This window comes from Pomacea canaliculata, linkage group LG3 (assembly GCF_003073045.1).
Source record: "Pomacea canaliculata isolate SZHN2017 linkage group LG3, ASM307304v1, whole genome shotgun sequence".
Classification (NCBI taxonomy): Eukaryota; Metazoa; Mollusca; class Gastropoda; order Architaenioglossa; family Ampullariidae; genus Pomacea; species Pomacea canaliculata.
The window spans coordinates 13,759,355-13,779,995 of record NC_037592.1 but is presented as its reverse complement, the minus strand read 5'-3'; the positions used below and the strand labels follow the sequence as shown (position 1 = coordinate 13,779,995).

The following is a 20,641-nucleotide window of genomic DNA, read 5'->3' as shown; positions in this document are numbered from 1 at the left end:
TAAGTATATAAGGCAGAAATAATGCATTGATATGCTGATATCGTTCTGTAATTAAAACATTGAAGGGTTCCTGTCACTTAGTGGTCTTTACTGTAGCCTTTCTTTAATTTTAGAGAACAAGTAGCTAATAATTAAATCATTATGAATTTATTTCGTCCTATATATATATTCATCCAACAGGATCGGTAGAATTTTGAACTCGTGCCATCTACTTCAATGTCACATTCACCAACCATCAGCCTCCAGAGCCTTCCTTTCGTCAAAATTAGGACACCTGTTCAGACAGGCATCGCATGTGTACTACGACAATAATAGTCGGAATAACTTAGAAATACTACCTAAATGATAAAGAGCTCAATGGCTATTTATAACTGCTTATGTAATGATCCATTAATGATGAGTACAGTAAACGTTCATACTTACCTTCATCTGATGCATGTTCTAGAAGATCAAGTGTTTTTTCAAATAAAATCCAAACTTGTACACGCATAAATCACGCAGACGGGAAAATTAAAACCAACGACCATCAGAAAAAGAGTTGAGACGGTTATGTTGGCCACTTACGACACTGGCTACCATAAGAAGCAGGTCCAGCTCTTTCTCTGCGTATACATCTGTGCTTCTAAAATTGACGCCGAATTACCACCGAGAGTCAAATGAAAGGATTGAAAAACATGTAACAGTAGTGGTGGGTGGTGGTGGTGGTGGTGGTGATGGCGGTGAGGGGTGTGTGTGTGTGTGGGGGGGGGGGTTATTGGTATTCTACGCCGAGCCAACAACTAACGCTATGTCACGGCAAGGCAGTCAACCCTGTAAACAAATATCACATGCAGAGGAGAAATGTAACATGGGGATAGGATTCGAATTTTCTGAAATATCTAGGGATAATGTGAATGTGATCATCATAGAGATTTCCATGCGAATGTGTTTGCACTGTAATCAAAGACTAAGCAGTGGCAGAGACTACACAAGGCGCTATCCTGCAAGTCCACGTTCCTAGTTCCGCTAGCTATTAGACAATAAAATACGTTTTTTTAAAAAATATTTTACTTCCTTTACTTGAGAAGAGTTTCACACACTGTGAACAGCTTACACGTATTCGACCAGAATGTTTTCTACTTGTGAGAAGAGTTGGACTACGGAGATTGCGCCTCAGGATCGTAACTTCATGACACTTCCAAATAATTTCTCACGAACTCTTTCTGCCTTTTGACCTTTTGGCTTGGGGTGTTGCTACAGTACGCAATAACATGCTTGTGTATAATTTTGCTAAAAAATTCAGAGATATTTTTACACACACATATGCTAATATATTTATAGATAAGATATAAGCATTTTGCATGTTAAGTGGTTTGCTTCTCATGTAGTCTCTCCTCTGCTCAAGATTCTAACTGCAGCGAGAAAAATGTGACAAAAGCTACTTGCAATTATCCGAGCGTGTGGTTATTTCTGTGTGGACAAAGGGAATCTATCTTTACAGAAGCAGACAGAGGAACATACACGTGTTACTTTTCATTTCAATCGTTCTAAATAAAATTAGATATCAAAATAAATTTCAAACGTGTTATTACTTACGATCAATACTAGTGTGTCCAATCGTTGATTGGAACAATGTAGAAGCCGTTTCTTGATTGTATACCAGTGACACAGACACTGAACTGATGCTTCTGGACAGTCCTTGTGTCAAACTCGATGGCGATGATGTGATGTCATTGTCACGTGGCTGAGCGTGCTGTGGTTCAAGTTGACAGTCTAATGGTGACGGCTGTAGCATGTATCTAACAGAGTCAACGGTAATCACGATCGAGGTACTGTACGCAGGTACATTTTCAAAGATAATCTGAATAACAAACAACAACATATGATCAAAGAACAACACAAACTATTGCAGAACACAACATGGCGATGCATGTGCTGTGTATGTAACCACCGAGAGCATGGTTATCGTTGTTAAGAATCACTCAAAGGTAACAGCTATAAGCGTATTTCTAATTCACTTTCATGAGATACCAAAAAAAGTGAAAACATTGTTCCCATCAATAATAACTCTCTTAAGGCAGCGGTTCTCAACCTTTTACATGTGGCGACCCCCCTGACGAACACCGGTACGTCCGCGACCCCCCTTAGCCGGCTAGGTCGGTGGAAGAGCGGGGGGGGGGGGGCAGCCTTAGCTAACCTCGAACGCCGCGTCGAGGAAATCAATGCAATTCAACAACGGAAGAGCAAAGTTCGTATCTGCAAGAAGTATAACTGTTAATGAAATTTTACTAAAGCTAATAAATATTATTTTATTGGACACTCACTTTGATTAACGAGAAGGTTGAGCCTGCTTGCTGTTGCATAGAGAAGCGAACCTGTGTGCGATGTTCGTACCCACTGCTATTCGCAGCTCAGCCTCTGCGTCCACACGATTTCTGTATTTCGACTTCAGTGCTGCCAATGCTGAAAATCCTTGCTCACACATATACGAAGTTGAAAATGGCAGCAGAACTTTCATTGCTTTCTCAGAAAGGAGAGGATATTCACCGTTGATGCTAATCCAGAATGTTGGCACTGGTGTTGTTTGGAAGACCATTTTCAGGGATTGGTCACTCAAAAGGTCGATGAGCTGCTCTTCTTCTTCCGTGGACAACCCGCTTGTGCTAGGATCAGCCAGAAATGGATTACGAATCCAATCGTATTTAGTCACATCAATTTCAGCGAAAATAATGCTGAAACCTTTCTTGCAGTCCGTTTAGATGGGCAATAATTACATTTCTTCACCTGATCAAGATTCAAGTTGTCAGCCTTGCACTTACACAAGCACGGAAACATATCAAAAATATTTTCTTGGCGTATCTTTTGCGTCCACAACGAAATTTTTTCGGACGAAAGCATTCATCTTGTCAGTTTGTTTGTAATATGGTGGTGTATATAGGGGAGTCAGCGATGAGAGATTGGGGGAGAAAGAGGGCAAAAGGCGAGAGGAGGGAGATTGGAGGCTTAATTGTTGAGGAGATTGTGTTTTGAGTTTTGGAAGTGAGAAGTCACTGCATGCCGAGACAGTGTACTTGAATAGGGAGAAGAGATTTGGAGTTTGAGCCCCCGCACCACTCGGTTACACAATGTAAACTAATTCCACTAATACCAGTATAAGAAACTTTTTTTAAAAAATGACCACCTTCGCGACCCCCTTGTAGGCACGTCGCGACCCCCCAGGGGGTCGCGACCCACAGGTTGAGAACCGCTGCTCTTAAGGTCTTTACAATGTGCTTGTGTGTTACATGAACAGAACTACAATAGACCAGTCCACCAGAAAGAGGTAAAGATTCTAAATCTTTAATCGTGTTTTGTCTCGCTGTGGTATTTAACAACTGTTAGCCCAAAACTGTTAAAGGCCAAGTAAAAGACCATGTACATACGTATTTATTACAAACGTTCATGACACTCACAGCAAATGCAGCTGTGGATGACACGGGTACTTGTGCGAGTTTCCATGTCTTTAAACAGTCAGTTGACGTGTTTGGCGGCCCTGACCACAGTACTCTCCGATTTCCATCCAAAGTTTCAATGGATACCAGCAATCTCGAATCAGGGCCACAGAGGATGTAGCTGAATTCCAGGCATCCTGTCTGGTTTCCTGTTGGCTGAGCCATGATAGTGGTCAACGTGCCTTTACGAATCGGGTGTATGACGTAAGCAAAATACCCTGAAAGTTGCAAACATATCAACTGCGTTGGGTATAAAGTGGTAGTCATTTGCCTGTAACCGAGCAGTCACGTGGCTTCTCCTCCTGACTGTCATTTTATTGCATTTGTTACTCAAATTTTACGAAATAAGTATTCCCTGATATGTTCTGACAATCTAAACATTACAATGCACATTACCTATACTTGCTGCGTCGCTGATACTTTCAGTACTTTCTGGGGCTGACAGTTGGGCGGTTATGTTCCAGTTGTTCATACTCCAGCCACAAGATGAAGGCAAATAGTCACGTTCAAAGAGACAAGTTGTTAAGACAAACCCTGAATTATACAGTGAAAACAAGCACGTGTGTAAATATACAATATTGTTTCAGGGATACGCGGTTTCAGATGTTCGATAGTAATGCCAGAAATAAAAAATATATTGTTTATACAATTTTTTTTAATAATCGGTATAATAAATTTTGCAATATTTTAAAGGATGTTGACATTCTTTATTTTTTTTACGCACTTGTTAGCACGAAAACAATGTTTTATTTAATATGTTAGAACTATGTCGTTGTTTGTAACCATGTCCTGTGTCACACCAGTTCTCTTATTTCAACTTTGCTGCTCTCCGAAATGCATTCCGACTTTCAGACCCAGACAGCATATAAGGGAGTTTGTCAGGAAACCTTAATGGAGAGGTACCAATCGTCGTAATTAGGGTCTGGGATGGATTATTTTCTAACCAGAGACCTATTATTTAAGAAAGGGAGCGTATATGCCAGTGTAGAGGTGTGATATGAGGTAGGAACGCAGAGGTGTTATACGTGGTAGATACACGGTCACAGTAAGACAAGGGCGTCCAGCCGGCTGGCACAGGTGTCAATGACGCTTAGGAGGCTCCCACACCTGTCCCCTAGGTTGACGGGGAGTGGGGGTTAGTCACCTGTCCACCACGCCACTGCAGGTGTGGCGGAGTGTCAGTAGGGTGGTCGTTCGCTTGTCTATGTTGGCTGCTTGATTGGTTGATGAGTGAGTGACCAATGGCATCTGTTGTTGTAAGTGTCGTTTAGAATGCGCAAAGTAAAACGGAACGGAACGAGAAAAACAATTCTCAGTGGACGAAGCAGCTGGTAGCAGTCGAAGCGACTTCAGCATCTCTAAGGCCGACTTCACTTGTACCTCGAGACACCTTGAGCCTTGAGGGCAAGACTCGGGAGGAAGGACGCTTGGGTTAGAGAACTTTAAACAAAGGGGGGGGGCGAGTCCATGACGAAGAACTGTCAGGACTGCCTGGTGTTGTAACGTTTTGTGAAGAGTAGAGTGTGTTACGAATGTATGCGAGAGTGTATAGACATCTGCATGTAAAAGTCGCTCACCGCACTGATCTTAGGTCAGCTTTGTAATGGGTAATTTCCCAGGGAAAACATTGGATCGTTACTACCCTTCGGTAGAGAAGATGGCGATTCAGCACTACCCTATGTCAGGAGCGGTGTTAGCGTCCGTTTTTCACGTGCCGCTAATACAGTTGAAGATCTGTCCACGTACACAAATTTCCACCGAATGCCTCTCAGATCGCAGTGAACGTCTGTCGTCTCCGTGTCCCTCTATTCACTCCGATGTCTCACCGCAGAATCTTCCCCCTCGTCCGTTACACGCGTGAGGTTAATATGTCGGAGGTCTTTCTCCTCAGGTAGCTCAGCTCTGAATGTTCTGGGAAACGTTAGTTCGTCCAACTTAACTATCCCCTCTACTTGTTTGACCAATCAGGCCGTTAGCAACTAGATAGCAAAGGAGACACCGACTAACTATGGAATTGTAATTCCTGTCTGAATTAAATAGTATTGGCTCAGATCACACCGCTCCGCTCTCTCGAAAATTAGAATTCAATGTCCAAAAGAAAACCTACAATTCTTACTGCGTCAAGATGTGATGTAATATGTGGGCTTACGTCACACGTCACGTGGCTTTCCCAGAACGTACCGCCAGTAGCGGACTGGCCAGTCTTGCATTTGGGCAATTCCCGGTGGGCCGGTGGGCCTATTTTGTTCTATAGAATAATATTATAGGCCTATTTTAGTGAGAAGGGACGCTCTGTATATAATGCTCTGGCCGCTTTAAAGCTCCAGTCCTCCTCTGTGTGCCGCTATTCTACCCATGCTTGAACACGCAATTCTACAGTCTCGAGCACGTTATTTGTGAGGAAGAACCAGTCACATATCACAGCAGACATTCCCAGTAGACTTTTGTGTCTGTCCTCAGTGTGTGGTATACAGAGCATTCTTCGAGAGATGCAACTACAAAACACCTAGGTTTTTATAAATTTAGTACGATTCTGAAGTTCACACAATTGTGACTGAACCAGATAGTGCAGGATTAAGAAAAACAAAAAAATTTATCTGGAAAAGAAAAAGGTGTTGTCCAGCAATAGTTGTTAGTGTGTATACTCAAGGGGGGGGGGGAATAGAGCGATAAAAGTCTTTGTCGAAAGAGCGCACACCGGTCTGTTTCTAACAATCTAGTTACAGATATAATCAGCACTTCTGTTTTCTCCAGAAATAAGTAATTTTATCACTCGTGTGCAGTCAAAATAAAAGCAAATTTTTTCGAGGATTACAGAGAATTAAACACTATTTTAACTTACCAGACCCAGTGCAAGATCCTTGTTGCAGTTTGACAGCACGCAGCTGAACCGAGTGATTAACATCAGGAGTGCGAGCTCGGAACATCAGCTAGTCAAAAATAATAATAAAACAAATCCGTCTGTAGAATTAGTAACTGACACTCTTTGATTGATTTTTAAGATCATTTAACCCTGTTAAGCTACTTCACAAGCCGATGAAAATAACAATGACCGTCACACCTACCTTACCAGTAGTACTTGATAACACAGTCGTGAAATTTACAAAACCTTGTTTTTGTCTAACTTCCTCTGGCATAATAATAAATAAAGATGTAGTTGTTGCCAGGTAAACACTCAGCTGTCCTGGTGGTTCTTGTGTGTATTCAAACGTTAGGCAGGTCACGTGACTGATATCGAGTAGCGGCGACACCAGGACTGAGAAGGACTCGTACCGGCCAGTCTTCCCGGGACATTCAGCGTGATCTGCAGAAACATAGTGTGATGACATGAGTATTACTTACATCAGAATAGAATTTTACTCATGCGTGTGTTAAAGGCGTTTGAACATGGGGAGGCAAGTAGTCTGGTGGCTATTCACCTCGACTGTAAGCAGACAGTTGCCAGTTAGAGGGCAGTTTCTGACTTAGATCAGCGTAACTTCAAAACAAGAAAAAAAGACTGGAACTGCTTTTTGTAAATGCACATCAGATAAAACAATAGAGCCAAAGTTAATCTATCAGATAACTAGCTGCAGGTCAGTCAACTGAAGAGAGAAGCGAAAGTTGCAGTCCGCTTGGACCTTTGCCTGGAATACTTCACCTGGTCACCTAGTAAAGTACAAATATATTAGTTAAAAGAAGTTACTCGTCCTGAACGTTCCTCCCTTCATTTTTCCTCCAAAAGCTGTGAGATATTTACTTTTACTGCTGTTTATACCATACATGTCATAGAGTTCATTCATTCCTTGACTAGTGCCAGTTGACGAATGATGGAACTGGTCGTGAAAATAATCTGACGGACACAGCGCTTGAAAAATACTCAACCAATTCGCTTTTCTTGAGTGGTGGTAAACAAATTCCGTATCCACTCCTTTGCATTTGAAAGGCAGTTCTTTTTTTGTCCGCCTCTACTACGATCCCACTTCCAATGTACCTTAAAGCACGAACCTACATCAGGACAGTTCTTAAAGCTAGACTACTTCCCCCCATTCCATGAAGACTTCTTTCAGTGGGACTGGTAGGTTTGTAGGATCTCTGCTTGTGTTCTGCCTCGTGTGGAGGACATTGACTATTGTACTCAGTTGTAAGATGTACAGATAACTGCAGTATTCTGGCCATCAGCATGTTACAAAAGTGACTTATGTGACAACGGGGTCAGTGCTGTCGTCGATGACAGAAATTCTGATTGAGCCAATTCTTTGTTCAGAGGGGATGAGTCGACAGTGAGTTTCTGGCTTTTTTGCAAAAAACGTAGGCACCTGTCGTTGGTTTGAACTAACCTAGGGTGACCTCTTGTTCCTGCCCATTGTCGGTAAGGATCTAACTAGATTTTGGTGTTACAGTCGCCGAGGATGACTAGAATGTCCTTCCTCGGTGCTGCTTTTATGCCCCTTTCCAGTTGTTTGTAGAATTCATACATTTAGCTTTGTAAGTTACTGTAAAAGTATAAATGTGGATGAAAATTATATTTTGAGGCCTAGGAGAGAGGCAAAAGAAGATCAGCTTACAGGAAACAGATGTACAGCTGGTGACAATCTTGACGCCTTTCTACGTACGAAGAAGCCCTCGTCATGATAGTGTCTACTCTCCTCCCCACTGTATTAGACCCTGTGATGTGCGTCCGCTTCTCCTTAAAGTTTGTAAATCTTATCTCTACCAGTTCTTCAATGTCCCATCATTATCGTTCTAATTAATGGAAGCGTGAGCTGCTCATAAAAGGCAGGAGAATTTGCCTCACCAGAGGTACCTACCTTCCCGCTTTATACACCCAAAAATTACATCATAATCTTAATGTTGTGCTGTCGCAATGAATATCTCAATGATACATCACTTAAACGTGGTACTTTATGATAATTTTAAAGACTTCAAAGTCATGTCTATGAGACTTGTGGTGTAAAATGTGAAACATTACCTCCATTCTGTCGCCAGCTCTCCGCATCCTGGTCCGTACAGAATTGAGTGTAGTTACACAGAGACTGACCAAAGGAGCAGTCTCCGTATTGCATAGGGTACGCTAGTAACAGAATTTTTCAGATTCACAATAAATTGTGCTGTTATTTTAAAATTTTCACTCTTTTATTAATTATAATGATTAATAAATTATTTTAAAATTATTTCAGACTCAAAATAAATTGTTATTTTTATTTTAACATGCCAATTAGGAATGGTTATTAAACTTTAAGTATAAGTTTAACTTTTGTCTATGTGAGCTTTAAAACAACCAGTTAATACTTGTAACTTTTAGTGTAGCATCATTTGTAGTAACCGAAATCAAAAGCTAATGGCTAAAGATTTGGTGAAAATAACAGGATCAATGCTTAAGGACACACAAGCGATGTTAGTTCAGGGTTAGTGTTTTACACGTGCACCTAATTTACCTGGACAAAACATCTAAGCGGGCAATGTCATTTTAAGTCTCCTTCAGCCTCAAAACTTTCGATAGCTTGAGTATTTGTATCTGTTTTTATCGTTTGCTATTCCATTTTTATTTTAATCATTTATTCTGAAAGTTATGAATATTTTACTATTTTCTGACTTATTCTTTAAAGCTTTATTATAAATTTCATTTTAGGTAATGAATTGCAACATGTGGTTCGAGAGAACAGAGTTTCAACTGTAATAAGATATGATATTATGTTAATAAAAAAGATAACCATGAGTCATAAAGGCTCATAAAAATAATTTACCCTTGTCCTCTCAGAGATCACCAGATCATGATTAATAAATGTAAGCACTCATAGTGATCTAATATTGCGAGTATTGCTATAACATACTATAATACATTTCTATATCTTATGTTACTATTATGGGTCTAAAACTCGCATGCTGTCCCTCATACCTTGTTCGTAAACTCCAGAAAGTACAGAACTCTGCTTCACGTCTGGTGCATAAAGAAGGAAACGGGACCACGCCACCCATTTTCTTCGTTTTCTACACTGTCTACCCATCCGTTCTGGCATCCAGTACAAACTGTCCGTGCTGTTTTAATTTCTTTGCTGGCATCTATACTGACTATTTTTGCTGGACCTTTCTTTCGCTACATCCCCTAGACAATTAGGCTCTTCGTCTGACGACCATGTCCTAACTATTCCTGTTACCAGAACAACAGCAGATGGTCACAGTTTTAGGTACTGTGCAGCAAAACAGTGGAACTTTCTCCCGTTCCATATCCACCACCTACCCACAATTGAATCCTTCAAATAAGCACTGAAAACGCACCTCTTCCTTGAGCATTACTCCTAACAACAGTCCACACAATGTCCTTTTTCACTCCCTCTCCCTTTACGCTCATTCCCTACTCATCTTCTTCTGCAAAATCACAATATTCTTAGTTCTTGTTACTTGGTTCCTCTTTGTGTTTTCTATGTTTGTCTTTTATTCGTGGTCAGTCCTTTTGTTTATTTGTTCGTCCTTCGTATTCCGTCCATGTTGTCAACGTCTCCTTGTTTTAAGCGGTAAGAACATGATTCTTGCAAGTGTGAGTATGCGCTATACAAATCTTTTATTTATTTGTTGTTGTTGTTGTTGTTGTTATTATTATTATTATTATTATTATTATTATTATTGTTGTTGTTGTTGTTGTTTTGTTGTTGTTATTATTATTGCTATTGTTATTATTAAAATGAAAACTTGCAATGTTTGCGTCCTCTCTTTGTCAGTATAAATTTTTGCAAGGGTCTTTTAAAACAGTGATTCCAATTAGGTTTATTATTCCGTCACTCTTTCATGTCTTAAAAGCATGCTGTCTACGAGTGCTATTCTTATTCGTATTGTTATTCTTATTCTTACTCTTATTCGTATTCGTATTCGTATTCGTATTCTTAAACATATGGAATATTTATGTCTTCTCGTTGTTAGTATGAATTTGTGTTATTGTCATAAAAAAGTGATTTAAATCAATGTAGGAAGGTTCCTACCTGTAGGGTGATTCTCAAGGAAGTAACTGCTTGCTTCAATGAAACCATTAGAATCTCTGCAAGGTCTGGTGGGAAAGAAATAAAATTACAAAAAGAGACAAGATATTTGTAAATTAAGCATAAATTTTAGTTAAATGCCTTAGCATACTTTAGACGATGTCTAAAAGAACGAGTGACAACTGAGTTGAAGCACACAGACTTGAATGCAAACGAGAGGGAAAACTTCTTTCTGTAAAAAGCTATTAAACACCTGTTAATGAGATATTTATGTTGTTGTCTTTATTGACAATAAATGTCACTGTGTCAAAGAATATTTATTTGGCCAAGTTGTTAGTGTCACTGCCCCTTCCCTCTGCCAAGTCAAAGGTCAGGAGTGGAATTCGTGTCAAACACTTGGCCCCTATAATCCGTTGAGCCAAACTTTCACTTTATTGCGGGCTCGAGGGGCTGTGGCCCCAGCTTATGGCCAGCACACTTCGGTGATAGAACAAATGTTGTCTAGACCTAACTCCACGTGAGTTAAAGGCTTTTACTCTCTGACGTCCTTGTTGTACAACAAATGTCACAAGATTTCCCCTGCATCAACAATATCCTCACTCCATTACCCCACAGTGAAAAATCCCAGCTTGACAAAGTCTATATCATCATCAGCAGCAGCACCACCGCCAGCAACAGCAAAACTGTTTCCTGCTAAAACTGACAGTACCTCCACGTGTCCTGGAATGTTTCCATAGTAACGGCGTGTACGAGTAATTCTAGACAACTACTTTTTCACCGCGGATCTTAATTTTAGTGCCTTTGAAAAGTCCGGATAACCGCAAAGTTTATTGCCATGCTGCCGTCAGCCGGTAAACAGTGTTTTCATACACTATTCATGTTATATTTACATTGCAATGATGTGTTTGGTTTTTCTTAATCTTTCAACAAAGCCCAAAAGCCCAACCGTAAATCTTAAATTTCAGGCCTTAAATTAGTTCCTAATACAAGACTCCCCTCCTGATGAAAAATATAGTTGCTGCTTATTTGCCACCTGTACCTTGTGCACGTCCACCTCCACATAGCAACGCTCACCTGTGGCTGGTGATTTCCAACAGTTTTCAACAGAGTACGGGGACAAGGAAGAATTTAACAGTGTGGATGTACCCGAAATACACCTTATCGCCTGAATGGTCATGTCTTTCTAAAGCGCTGAAGGTTTAATTTTAAATAGATTTTACTTGGGCTTCAAATCGACTGAACCCAAATACTTAGCTTGCTTGAAAATAATACCTTACTTACGTACACGCTAAGTTAATTTGAAAAAAGCTTGATTTCAAGTGTCACTAACCTGAAAACCAGCCCTTACATTGAAATTTGCAGAAAATTAAATGAGGTTAGTCACATCATCTTTCGCTCGTTGCAGCATTGAAAAGGATTGCGATAAGAGACTAATAAACATTGCAGTAGAAACATAAATAGAAAAATTCTTCTAAAAAAAAGTTCTGAATATTTACAATGTTATTTCTGTACTGTAACTGTGTTCAATGTATTTCTGTATACTGTCAATTAGACTGTCGACACTACGCAGTCTGTAGACACACTTAAAGCAGGAATTCAAATGACAAAATAAAACCATTATACACCTGACGCCACGCTACAAGGGGCACCGTACAAACACTCGTACGCTTGACACCCTGCGATCTTGTAGCTTCGGGTATTCGGGGTCTTTGCCTTGGGCGTCGTGATCAGCTTGTTTGTTGTTAATGTCTCTTACTTAATTCTTAGGTTTTAGTGTTGTGAGTAAATGAATTAGTCGGTAGAGGCTAGTGTGGGTTTCAGGTACACTTTAAAGGACAAGACGAGGGCTCCGCGAAAGTCTCTAGAGCATAGAGTTTTTTATGACAAAGCTGCACAAGAAATATCATGTTAATGTTTTTCTCTTAATCACACCTGGATTTTTCTAGAAAACAGGAAATGGTGAAATGAAAGTACCCCTAAAAATAGCATCGTCTGCTTGCGCTGAATTCGAAGAGAAACTGCAATCATTGGTTTAAAAAGAAAAGAAAACAGACCAGGACACAATGCGCTGTTATGGAGTGTTCTCTTGGACACTCAGATGGAGTTTGTACTCATTCAGGAAATCCTAAGGATAATTGTAGTAGTATACTCTGTTACTAATGTCCAATCAAAATAAGTACTGTTAGCTTGACTATTTTACACAGACGTATATTTATATAAATATTGCTTCCCCCTTCCCTACGTCAACATTCAAAATCCCCCCACAAAAAAACAACAACAACAGTAAATAAGTGACATATTTATTGCAAGTATGTTTTAAGGATTTTATCGCGGTTCACTGTTAAATAGTTTGCCGAGACTTGACAGGCTACAACTTCGTGAGAGAGAGGCCGAGTTGGTCTCGGCACACAGCCAACGGTCCAGAGACATACTACACATCCGTGTTTTGTGGGAGCTGCTGTAGTGTAGTGAGCAGACAAAACGATTCAGGTCACGGTTTGTGAACTTAGTGATCGTGTTTAGCTGTTCACACTGTTCACTCCCCCAAATCCGACAGAAGTCGCGCCGTGTTGTTGGCTTATCTGACTTTACATGAGGTTACATTATCTAAACAAATTCCATTCTTAAGGTCACGATTGGCTGACGATGGTGTGATATCATTTAGTTTGATTTATCTTTTGCTGTCCTCACGATCAAGAAAGATGTCTTACCTTTGTGGCAAAGCTCCAGGTACGTCCACAATCAAATATACCAAGAACAGCCATTGACACCTTGATACGTCATCATACGTCGCCATCTGAAGGTCCTGAGAGGGTTCTCAGCTTAGAACACGATCGTCAGGGTTAAAGCAAAGTGCGATATTAATCTATACTTTGGATAACTCCAGCCCTACCGTGAGAGAATTCCCGCTGTGTAAGCGACCGGCATAAAAACACAAATTTCCCTTGCAGGGTGAACACAGGGAAGTAGTTTACCTTTAGTCAAACATCGACTACAAAACACACATGGAAAGAGAGAGAAAAAGTGTGTGTGTGGTTTGAAGGGTGTAGCTATGTGTATGCTATTCATGGAAAAAATTGAATTAGTGCTTAGCGCACACGTACACACAGACAGGCAGAGGTTACGTGCCAGTCACCTACTGTATGGAGAAACGGAAAAATCTGTAAAAAAAATGTCCTTAATCTTTCCTCTGATTACTCCACTCTTTCATTTTCAAATTGTTTTTTCTTTTGCACCATTCAAAGCTGTGACTGCCTCGCCGACACAAAAAATAGCAATCTTCATAGAAAACTTTATGAAATTTTGGTAAAATCGTATGTTGCTTTTGGTTGGACTAGCTACGTGTGTTAGTACACTCTCTCAAACTGTTGATAGCAAAGGCCTTACAGTATGATAGCCCTAATTTAAGGTCCTAAGCAGAGATTGCCTTTCAAGGTCCTACGAAAGCAGAAATGGCCTTTAAGTAGTAAAGCCCCCAAGGTCCCACATCAGAGTCACAGATGGCAGGCAGTCACATGAGGGATGAAGATGATGCCAACGGCCCAGTCAAGGAGACGGAGTCTTGTTTCTAGCAGCAACATTATCTTCCACATAGATGTAGTACTACAATGTACGTCTACCACTGTACTGAATGACGCACTTGCTTTCTGCCTCACCTCGTGAAAAATTACTGGGGGTGTTTTTTTAAAACATCATGGTCGTTTATTGTGGTATTATGAAAACCTAAAGTTGAACTATTTAACGGAGACCCCTTATTAATAACAAATAAATAGGAGACCTAGAGTTACGTATATACGATGAAGATCCAATGATCAAGTGCGTTATGGAGGTATCATGAGTATGCATCTTGGAAGGTAGTCCAAAGTTTTGTGTATGTATAATGAGACAGTACCTGTACCGGGATTGGTTCTCACAATATCACAATATCTGACCACTCGACCTGTCGTACCGGAAAGGCGTCCATCCATCAAAACAAAAAAAAAAAACAAAAAAAAAAAAAAGAAATGAATAAAATAAGAAAACAGTCGAGTGTAGCGAAAAATCTTTAAGTATTTAATGAAGGCCATTACACTGAGGAGGTACATCACACATCATCACACATCACCATTTCCAAAAGCGTACGTGATATATCTAAGACGATCCATTATATATATATACAGCTCACAATGATTTACAAAGCTGACAGTTTATTTTCGGTAAGAAAATAATCACCCAGTTGAAATTAGAATGCGCATCCTTCAACCATGTTTATGGCATCATGTGCCAAGGTGGTCGTACTCAGTGTCAACCATCATGTTAGCAGCCTGTCTGTTGTGTTCAACCTTGGGGCAGTCGTTCCCAACATCGCCCTGGATGTGGTCGTATGTCTGTCTACTATCCTCCCTTGATGGACTGTTCTTCCCGACTTGCCTGTGCTGTTCAAAGTTAAGGGCATTGTACTCTTGTTCATCTTCTGTATTTGCCATGCCCAAAGGTCTCTGTGGGTCGGGGAGCTCGAAGATCTTAGGAGTGTGCAAAGGACTGATAAAACCTCTAGCTTCGATGCTTTGCTCTAGACTTTTATTTCCAGTTTCTTTGATTTTTTTGTGAATTTGTGAGTATACGTCTACTGTTTCAGTCTTCTTTTTGTGAACTTGTGAGTATATTTCTGATGGTTCTTTACTTTGCTTGTGGCTGTGTTGTGAGCTGGAACATGATCCTGCTTTATCTTCATGGCTAGGTATGTGTCCATAGTCGTCGATGACAGCAGAGAGTGTTGACCCCGGTAGCCCATCGTCTGCGACATCACAAGGGTCAACATCAGGTTTTGAGAAGACCTGCGTGTCCTTTATATCCACCAGGGTCGTGCCTGACAAAGGATCATCACTGTCATTATGCAGGTCATTCACAATCCCAGCAACTCGTGTGTCATCACTCGTGCTTTTCCTGAAACAAAATATTATGTCAGAGAATTTGACATTTCTCATGACAAAGCTAGACAAATATACATGTTCTATATGGTTTCCTACAAACTAATTTTACGATAATGACTAGTCAAACAAGTGTGCAGTGCTCCTACTTTGAGTATATCAAAGATTCGTGAACTTTTGTGCCTAGAGATTAACTCTAGCAATATTGACACTGATTTTATTCGTTTACTCCTTGAAGAGTATAAAAAAGTGAACAAAATGCACAAAAAGCATCTCTCCCATGCATAGCATCTAGTGCAACACAATAACTACCATTAATCATGTCCTTCTCATTCTTAACCTCAAGCATGCGTTGTAGTCTGAAAACACTTTGTACATTTGTACCAAGGTCTCAGAGGATGCAACCCCACATTTCACAATCATACAGGTCTGCTGTAATTGTTATACAGATGACCTCCTGAAAGATACCTACCCTCCCTGGTGCTTTTTGCGTCTCTTTCTGATGACGATGATGACGAGAGCGACTATGCAGGCGATGACGATGACCACCGCCACTACAGCACCAACAATCACTGGCGTCTTCTCTGTGACAGGAAATAATGTTTGGATTAGCGCGTGAAAATCTCATCTTGATACGATTTATACTACATTAATCTCATGGCCACCTTTCTGTTACAGTGGTGTCCGTCTCCTATCCGTCATTGCCTTACCTTCCGTTACCCTATACTGAGGTCAGTGGTCCTGTCCACAGGTGAGACATGTATGATGCATCACACATAAAACAGCTCGAGTGTGCTCCAGGCAGCTCACATACCTCTGATATACCACTTTTTTATTGGTGGAGTGGGGAATAAGAGAAGTAATGCTAAAATCAAACTATAGTTTTGCTTACGATCATTGTTTGACTGTGAAATCGTTGCCGCTGTTGTATAGTCCTCAGAACGAGGCCACGTTGATGAGAGAAATGTAGTGGTGGCTTCCGGTTTAGAAGTTTCTAACTCCAAAACTGAACTGATTGTTCCTGGCATTGTTTGTGTGGAACCAGGCTCGGTGCAAGATCCGTACTTTAGCTTCACACCACGGAGCTGAACTTTGTAGTTAGTATCGGCACTGCGAGCTCGAAATACAAGCTGACAAAAATTGTTTGTTGGCAGTAATGTCAGTGGTCCAGTATTACAACATTTAGTAACATCGGCAGTTTATTTTCCTTCCTTTCTTTCTTTCATTCATCAGTGTGTGTGTGTGTGTGTGTGTGTGTGTGTGTGTGTTTGTGTGTGTGTGTGTGTGTGTGTGTGTGTGTGTGTGTGTGTTTGTGTGTGTGTGTGTGTGTGTGTTTGTTTGTCTCTTTAAGACAAAAATAAAAACAGCTGTCTTCAACGGACGACTAATTTTTAAAATAAAAACTATTAAGTTCTTTCAATTTAATGACTTATAATAGTAATTTTGAATGGTGTTTCAGATACTTATTTCGAAAATAATAATTTACATGCTCTAAATTCTTTGACCTTTTAATCTCTCATTAAAATAGTAACGAGCGTCACTTGGATCAAACTTACCTTGCCAACGATATTTGGTAATTCAGTCGTAAAATTGACAAAACTTCGCTTATCACTACGTTCCTCGCGCAAGAGAAGAATTAAAGACGTAGATGTTGCCAGGTAAACACTCAGCTGTCCTGGAGTTTCTTGTGTGTATTCAAACGTTAGGCAGGTCACGTGACTGATCTCGAGTAGCGGCGACACCAGGATTGAGAAGGAGTCAAGCAGGCCATTCTTCCCGGGACATTCAGCGTGATCTGCAGTATACGTAGTGTGATGACATGAGTATTACTCGCAATACAATTCAGATGAGAAATGTGCTCCTTTATACACAAAATTTAATTTGATGATGATTACTGAACTTCCGAGCAGGTCACTTGTTGGAGGCTCCAAGAGAATAGAAAGACTACCCGCTCGTCCACTGATTAAACATAGAAGGGGAACGATAATGGAAAGAGAGGGTTTAAATACGCATACCAGTTGCCACGAACTAAATATGGTTAACCGGTTATGAATCTCTTCATCTCCAGTCACAGAGTTTTAGGAGATTTATCATTACTGGATTACTGGTGTTTGCTGCAATACATGTAAAAAAAAAAATTCTTACTGTTCGCATTGACGATATATCTATACAGCTTTGTAGCTTCAAGATGACTTTCTTTTAGAGACTAAAAGCTGTATTCAGTATCCTCTAGCTGTCATCTTAAATAAGAAACATTACCTCCAATCTGCCGCCAGTTGTCTGAGTCATCGTCCGTACAGAACTGAGTGTAGTTGCACAGAGACTCCGCAAAGGAACAGTCTCCATATTGCATAGGGTACGCTTGATAACATGGAGGACACAATGAACTATGAATCAACTATGAATTTAACAATGTAATCCCCTTCTTAAACTCATTTTTACAAGTTAATGTTTGTTAGGGAATAAAACGTCTACTATTTATATACTATCATTATCAATATCCATTACACAATGACTAAATTGCTTCAAAACAAAGTGTGATTGACGATGAACAGTTCCTACGTTTAGTGTCATTCCCTTGGAAATAGCTTCTGTCTTCAATAAAACCAGGAGCATTCGTGCACAGTCTGCAAAAAAAGACAAGCAAAATATAAATGGTGATTGACATCTTTATAAATCAGTGCGTAACTTAAAAATGTTTTAATTAAAATACATTAAATAATGCCAAAAAAAGAGCCAGTAGGCGCTGCTTAAAATCAATATGCATCCCAGTGACTACACCTGTTGTGGATGCGACAGGCGCTATTGGCCACAGTACCTACAACTACAACAGTCAGGATAAATAACATCGGCTCTCATCGCCAAATACGTGCGTTGAACATGAATTCCAGATCCGTTGTCTTTGTCTGACGTCAGAGTTTTCTGACATTTTTTTATGTTTTCAGAATCAGCAGCTTCTTACCTTTGTGACAGAGCACCCGTGATGTTCACAATAAAAAATTCTAAGTACAGCCATCGACGCCATGCCACGGTGTCACACAAGACCATCTTGTCTGCACACATCAACTTTGTAAGAAGAACAGAGAGCAGAGCTGAGGAAGAGAAGGGTTAATCACGATTTGTAATCACGTAATTATGATTTGATGAAAGAGCAGCTCTCCTATAAGAATAAGAATAATAATCAGGAATGTGGTCATACCCAGCATTTTATGCAACTATTTTTTCTGTTGCTGTCATAGTTCTTTACTGTAAAGACACATTTTCACTCCTATTTTCACTCTTATCAGGTATTTTCATTCTTAGTCTGGACAACAATGCATACTCAAAAGTTTCATTCTAAAATACCATAACTACCATTACCACAACAGCAGCAAACTCCTTTCTTGAAGAACCTGAAATAGTGCTATACAAAAAATATACACTACTGCACGATTCTAAACTACTATTCTTATACCAAAACAAAACATCATCTAAATGTCTTTAGAACACGAGACTAATTACTATATTTATCATCGTGCTGTCTTCAGTAAGCAGTGTTTCTGGCTCTACTCTCGTACTTTTAGCATTTTAGTGAGTTATTTGATTTGTTGTGTCGACTAGTGCTCGTATCTTCAGGATTTTTCTGCCCCGCTAAATTTCATCGCCACACCTAGTGTTTTAACTCTGTGCTATCCAATTTTGGGGAAAAGTCCATTGGACATGTTTAATTTCTTTTCGATTTACAAAAAATGTAGCGAGAGATGCACTAGAAAAGTTCCGTTAACATAGCAATCTGCCCAATAACTACTTTATGTTGATTATCTCCTGAAATATGCTTTTAATAAATAATAATCAACTGCAGATGAGTTAAATTCTCTTCACTCCTGTGGTTTTTACATGATTGTGAAAGCTCCTGTGGCAAGTAAGGGCTTCTTGTCCGTTACAATATATTTCGACTACATCTACATCGATGGAAACTATGAGACGAGACAAATAAGGAATATTATATATTATACATAATAAATTTATATGGACTTACACAGGTGCTGCCGAATATTTCCAATCACTCCTTTACAGTTGTGTACTGTGATTCTCTGTACTTTCAAGGGTTTGTCTTCGCTACAGGTTCTAGTCCGTGAACACTGGAAACAGGAACTTAACTGATGCGTGCAATGATGTGTGCTGCTGGCTTCACACGTGACATCCCCATGAGATGAACCGCCTGACTACAACCACTCGTACAGGTCCCACTTAGCAATCCCAAGCTGTCGTCTGTCCTTTTTAGCTCCACATAATGATGGTCCTATTCTTGGGCGTTTCGATAAGTATACTTATAGTCAGTGTGTTACTCAATTCTTTAACTGTTCAGCATAGGTTTCTGTCAGTCAGTATAAGCATTCAAGGGTTTCAGATGAAATCTTTGTCTTTTAAAACGAAGGAGGCGTTATTCCTTACTATTTAGTGGAACAAGGAAGTTTATCTAACGAATGCATTTCACTCCCATCCTGAGCATCTGTCTAGCAAACCGCTATTAAGATACGTAGGTAGGACAAACTTCCTGGACGCTGCTCGCCGCACGAAACGTGTTTAAGTTAAAAAAAAGTTGTCCTCACAGTTGCGTACCTACTGGGGTTGTGTACCGTTTGCATTTTATTCTTTGTCAGGGCGGGTTCTTCATCTGTCCAGTGACATGAGCTGAGCTTATAACAATGACTGTGTTACTATAGAGACATGAATTGTGAAAGAGATGGGATTTGTGATTGTCTAGCGACCTCTACTAACAACACTCTGCTGTAAGGTCCCATCAGTCTTGACATGTTCCCCCCCCCACACACACACACACACACCTTCCGACGGTGGTCAGACACCTTGGGTGGCGATGGTCGGGTACGCTCTGCCACATCTAGGACTGCCTTGATAGCTAGCAACTGAAACTTCAGCACTTCACCTTTCCCTACAGCAATAACCGTGTACATGTCAGAGGTTGAACTGAACAAAAAACATGACTTAACTATGGGAATTTACATATGTAAACAAATTTCTTTACGTACCTCACATATAAATACTCAATACGTACATACATCTACACCTAAACATACAAATTATGCACATAAGCATTAAATTGTACTCATGCAAATATACAAATAGATAAATAAAATCGAGTACTTTGTATATATTATTAATTAGGTATATCTACAATAAAATGAATTTAAATGCAGGTATTTATAAATATAAAATCAGGGAATAGACAAACCTGAATACACAAGTGAAGAGGCAAGATTGTTTTGCATAAGAGATTAATGTGTGTTTACGCCTTCTTCCCTCAGCA

At 40.0% G+C, this 20,641-nt stretch overlaps 2 protein-coding genes across 3 annotated transcripts; both read right to left on the bottom strand.

Annotated features, from left to right (window-relative positions):
* Window positions 1-934: 934 nt before the first annotated feature.
* On the bottom strand, window positions 935-13,333 carry LOC112560350 (MAM and LDL-receptor class A domain-containing protein 1-like). Of its 2 annotated transcripts, none has more exons than XM_025232161.1 (8): window positions 13,135-13,333; window positions 10,427-10,491; window positions 8,422-8,523; window positions 6,536-6,774; window positions 6,313-6,400; window positions 3,867-4,004; window positions 3,432-3,688; window positions 935-1,840 (listed from the first exon to the last, which is right to left on the bottom strand). In XM_025232161.1, exons 1-8 carry the CDS (start codon window positions 13,218-13,220, stop codon window positions 1,568-1,570), a joined length of 1,248 nt encoding a protein of 415 aa, XP_025087946.1. In that variant the 5' UTR covers window positions 13,221-13,333; the 3' UTR covers window positions 935-1,567. The 2 variants fall into 2 exon arrangements, with proteins under 2 accessions (XP_025087946.1, XP_025087947.1); XM_025232162.1 differs by having other exon boundaries at window positions 1,608-1,778.
* A 1,114-nt stretch (window positions 13,334-14,447) lies between these two features.
* On the bottom strand, window positions 14,448-19,503 carry LOC112559905. The gene is made up of 8 exons (XM_025231386.1): window positions 19,352-19,503; window positions 18,296-18,386; window positions 17,896-17,960; window positions 17,593-17,694; window positions 16,890-17,128; window positions 16,226-16,463; window positions 15,806-15,917; window positions 14,448-15,349 (listed from the first exon to the last, which is right to left on the bottom strand). Exons 2-8 carry the CDS (start codon window positions 18,379-18,381, stop codon window positions 14,680-14,682), a joined length of 1,512 nt encoding a protein of 503 aa, XP_025087171.1. The 5' UTR covers window positions 18,382-18,386; window positions 19,352-19,503; the 3' UTR covers window positions 14,448-14,679.
* Between the last annotated feature and the right edge of the window lie 1,138 nt (window positions 19,504-20,641).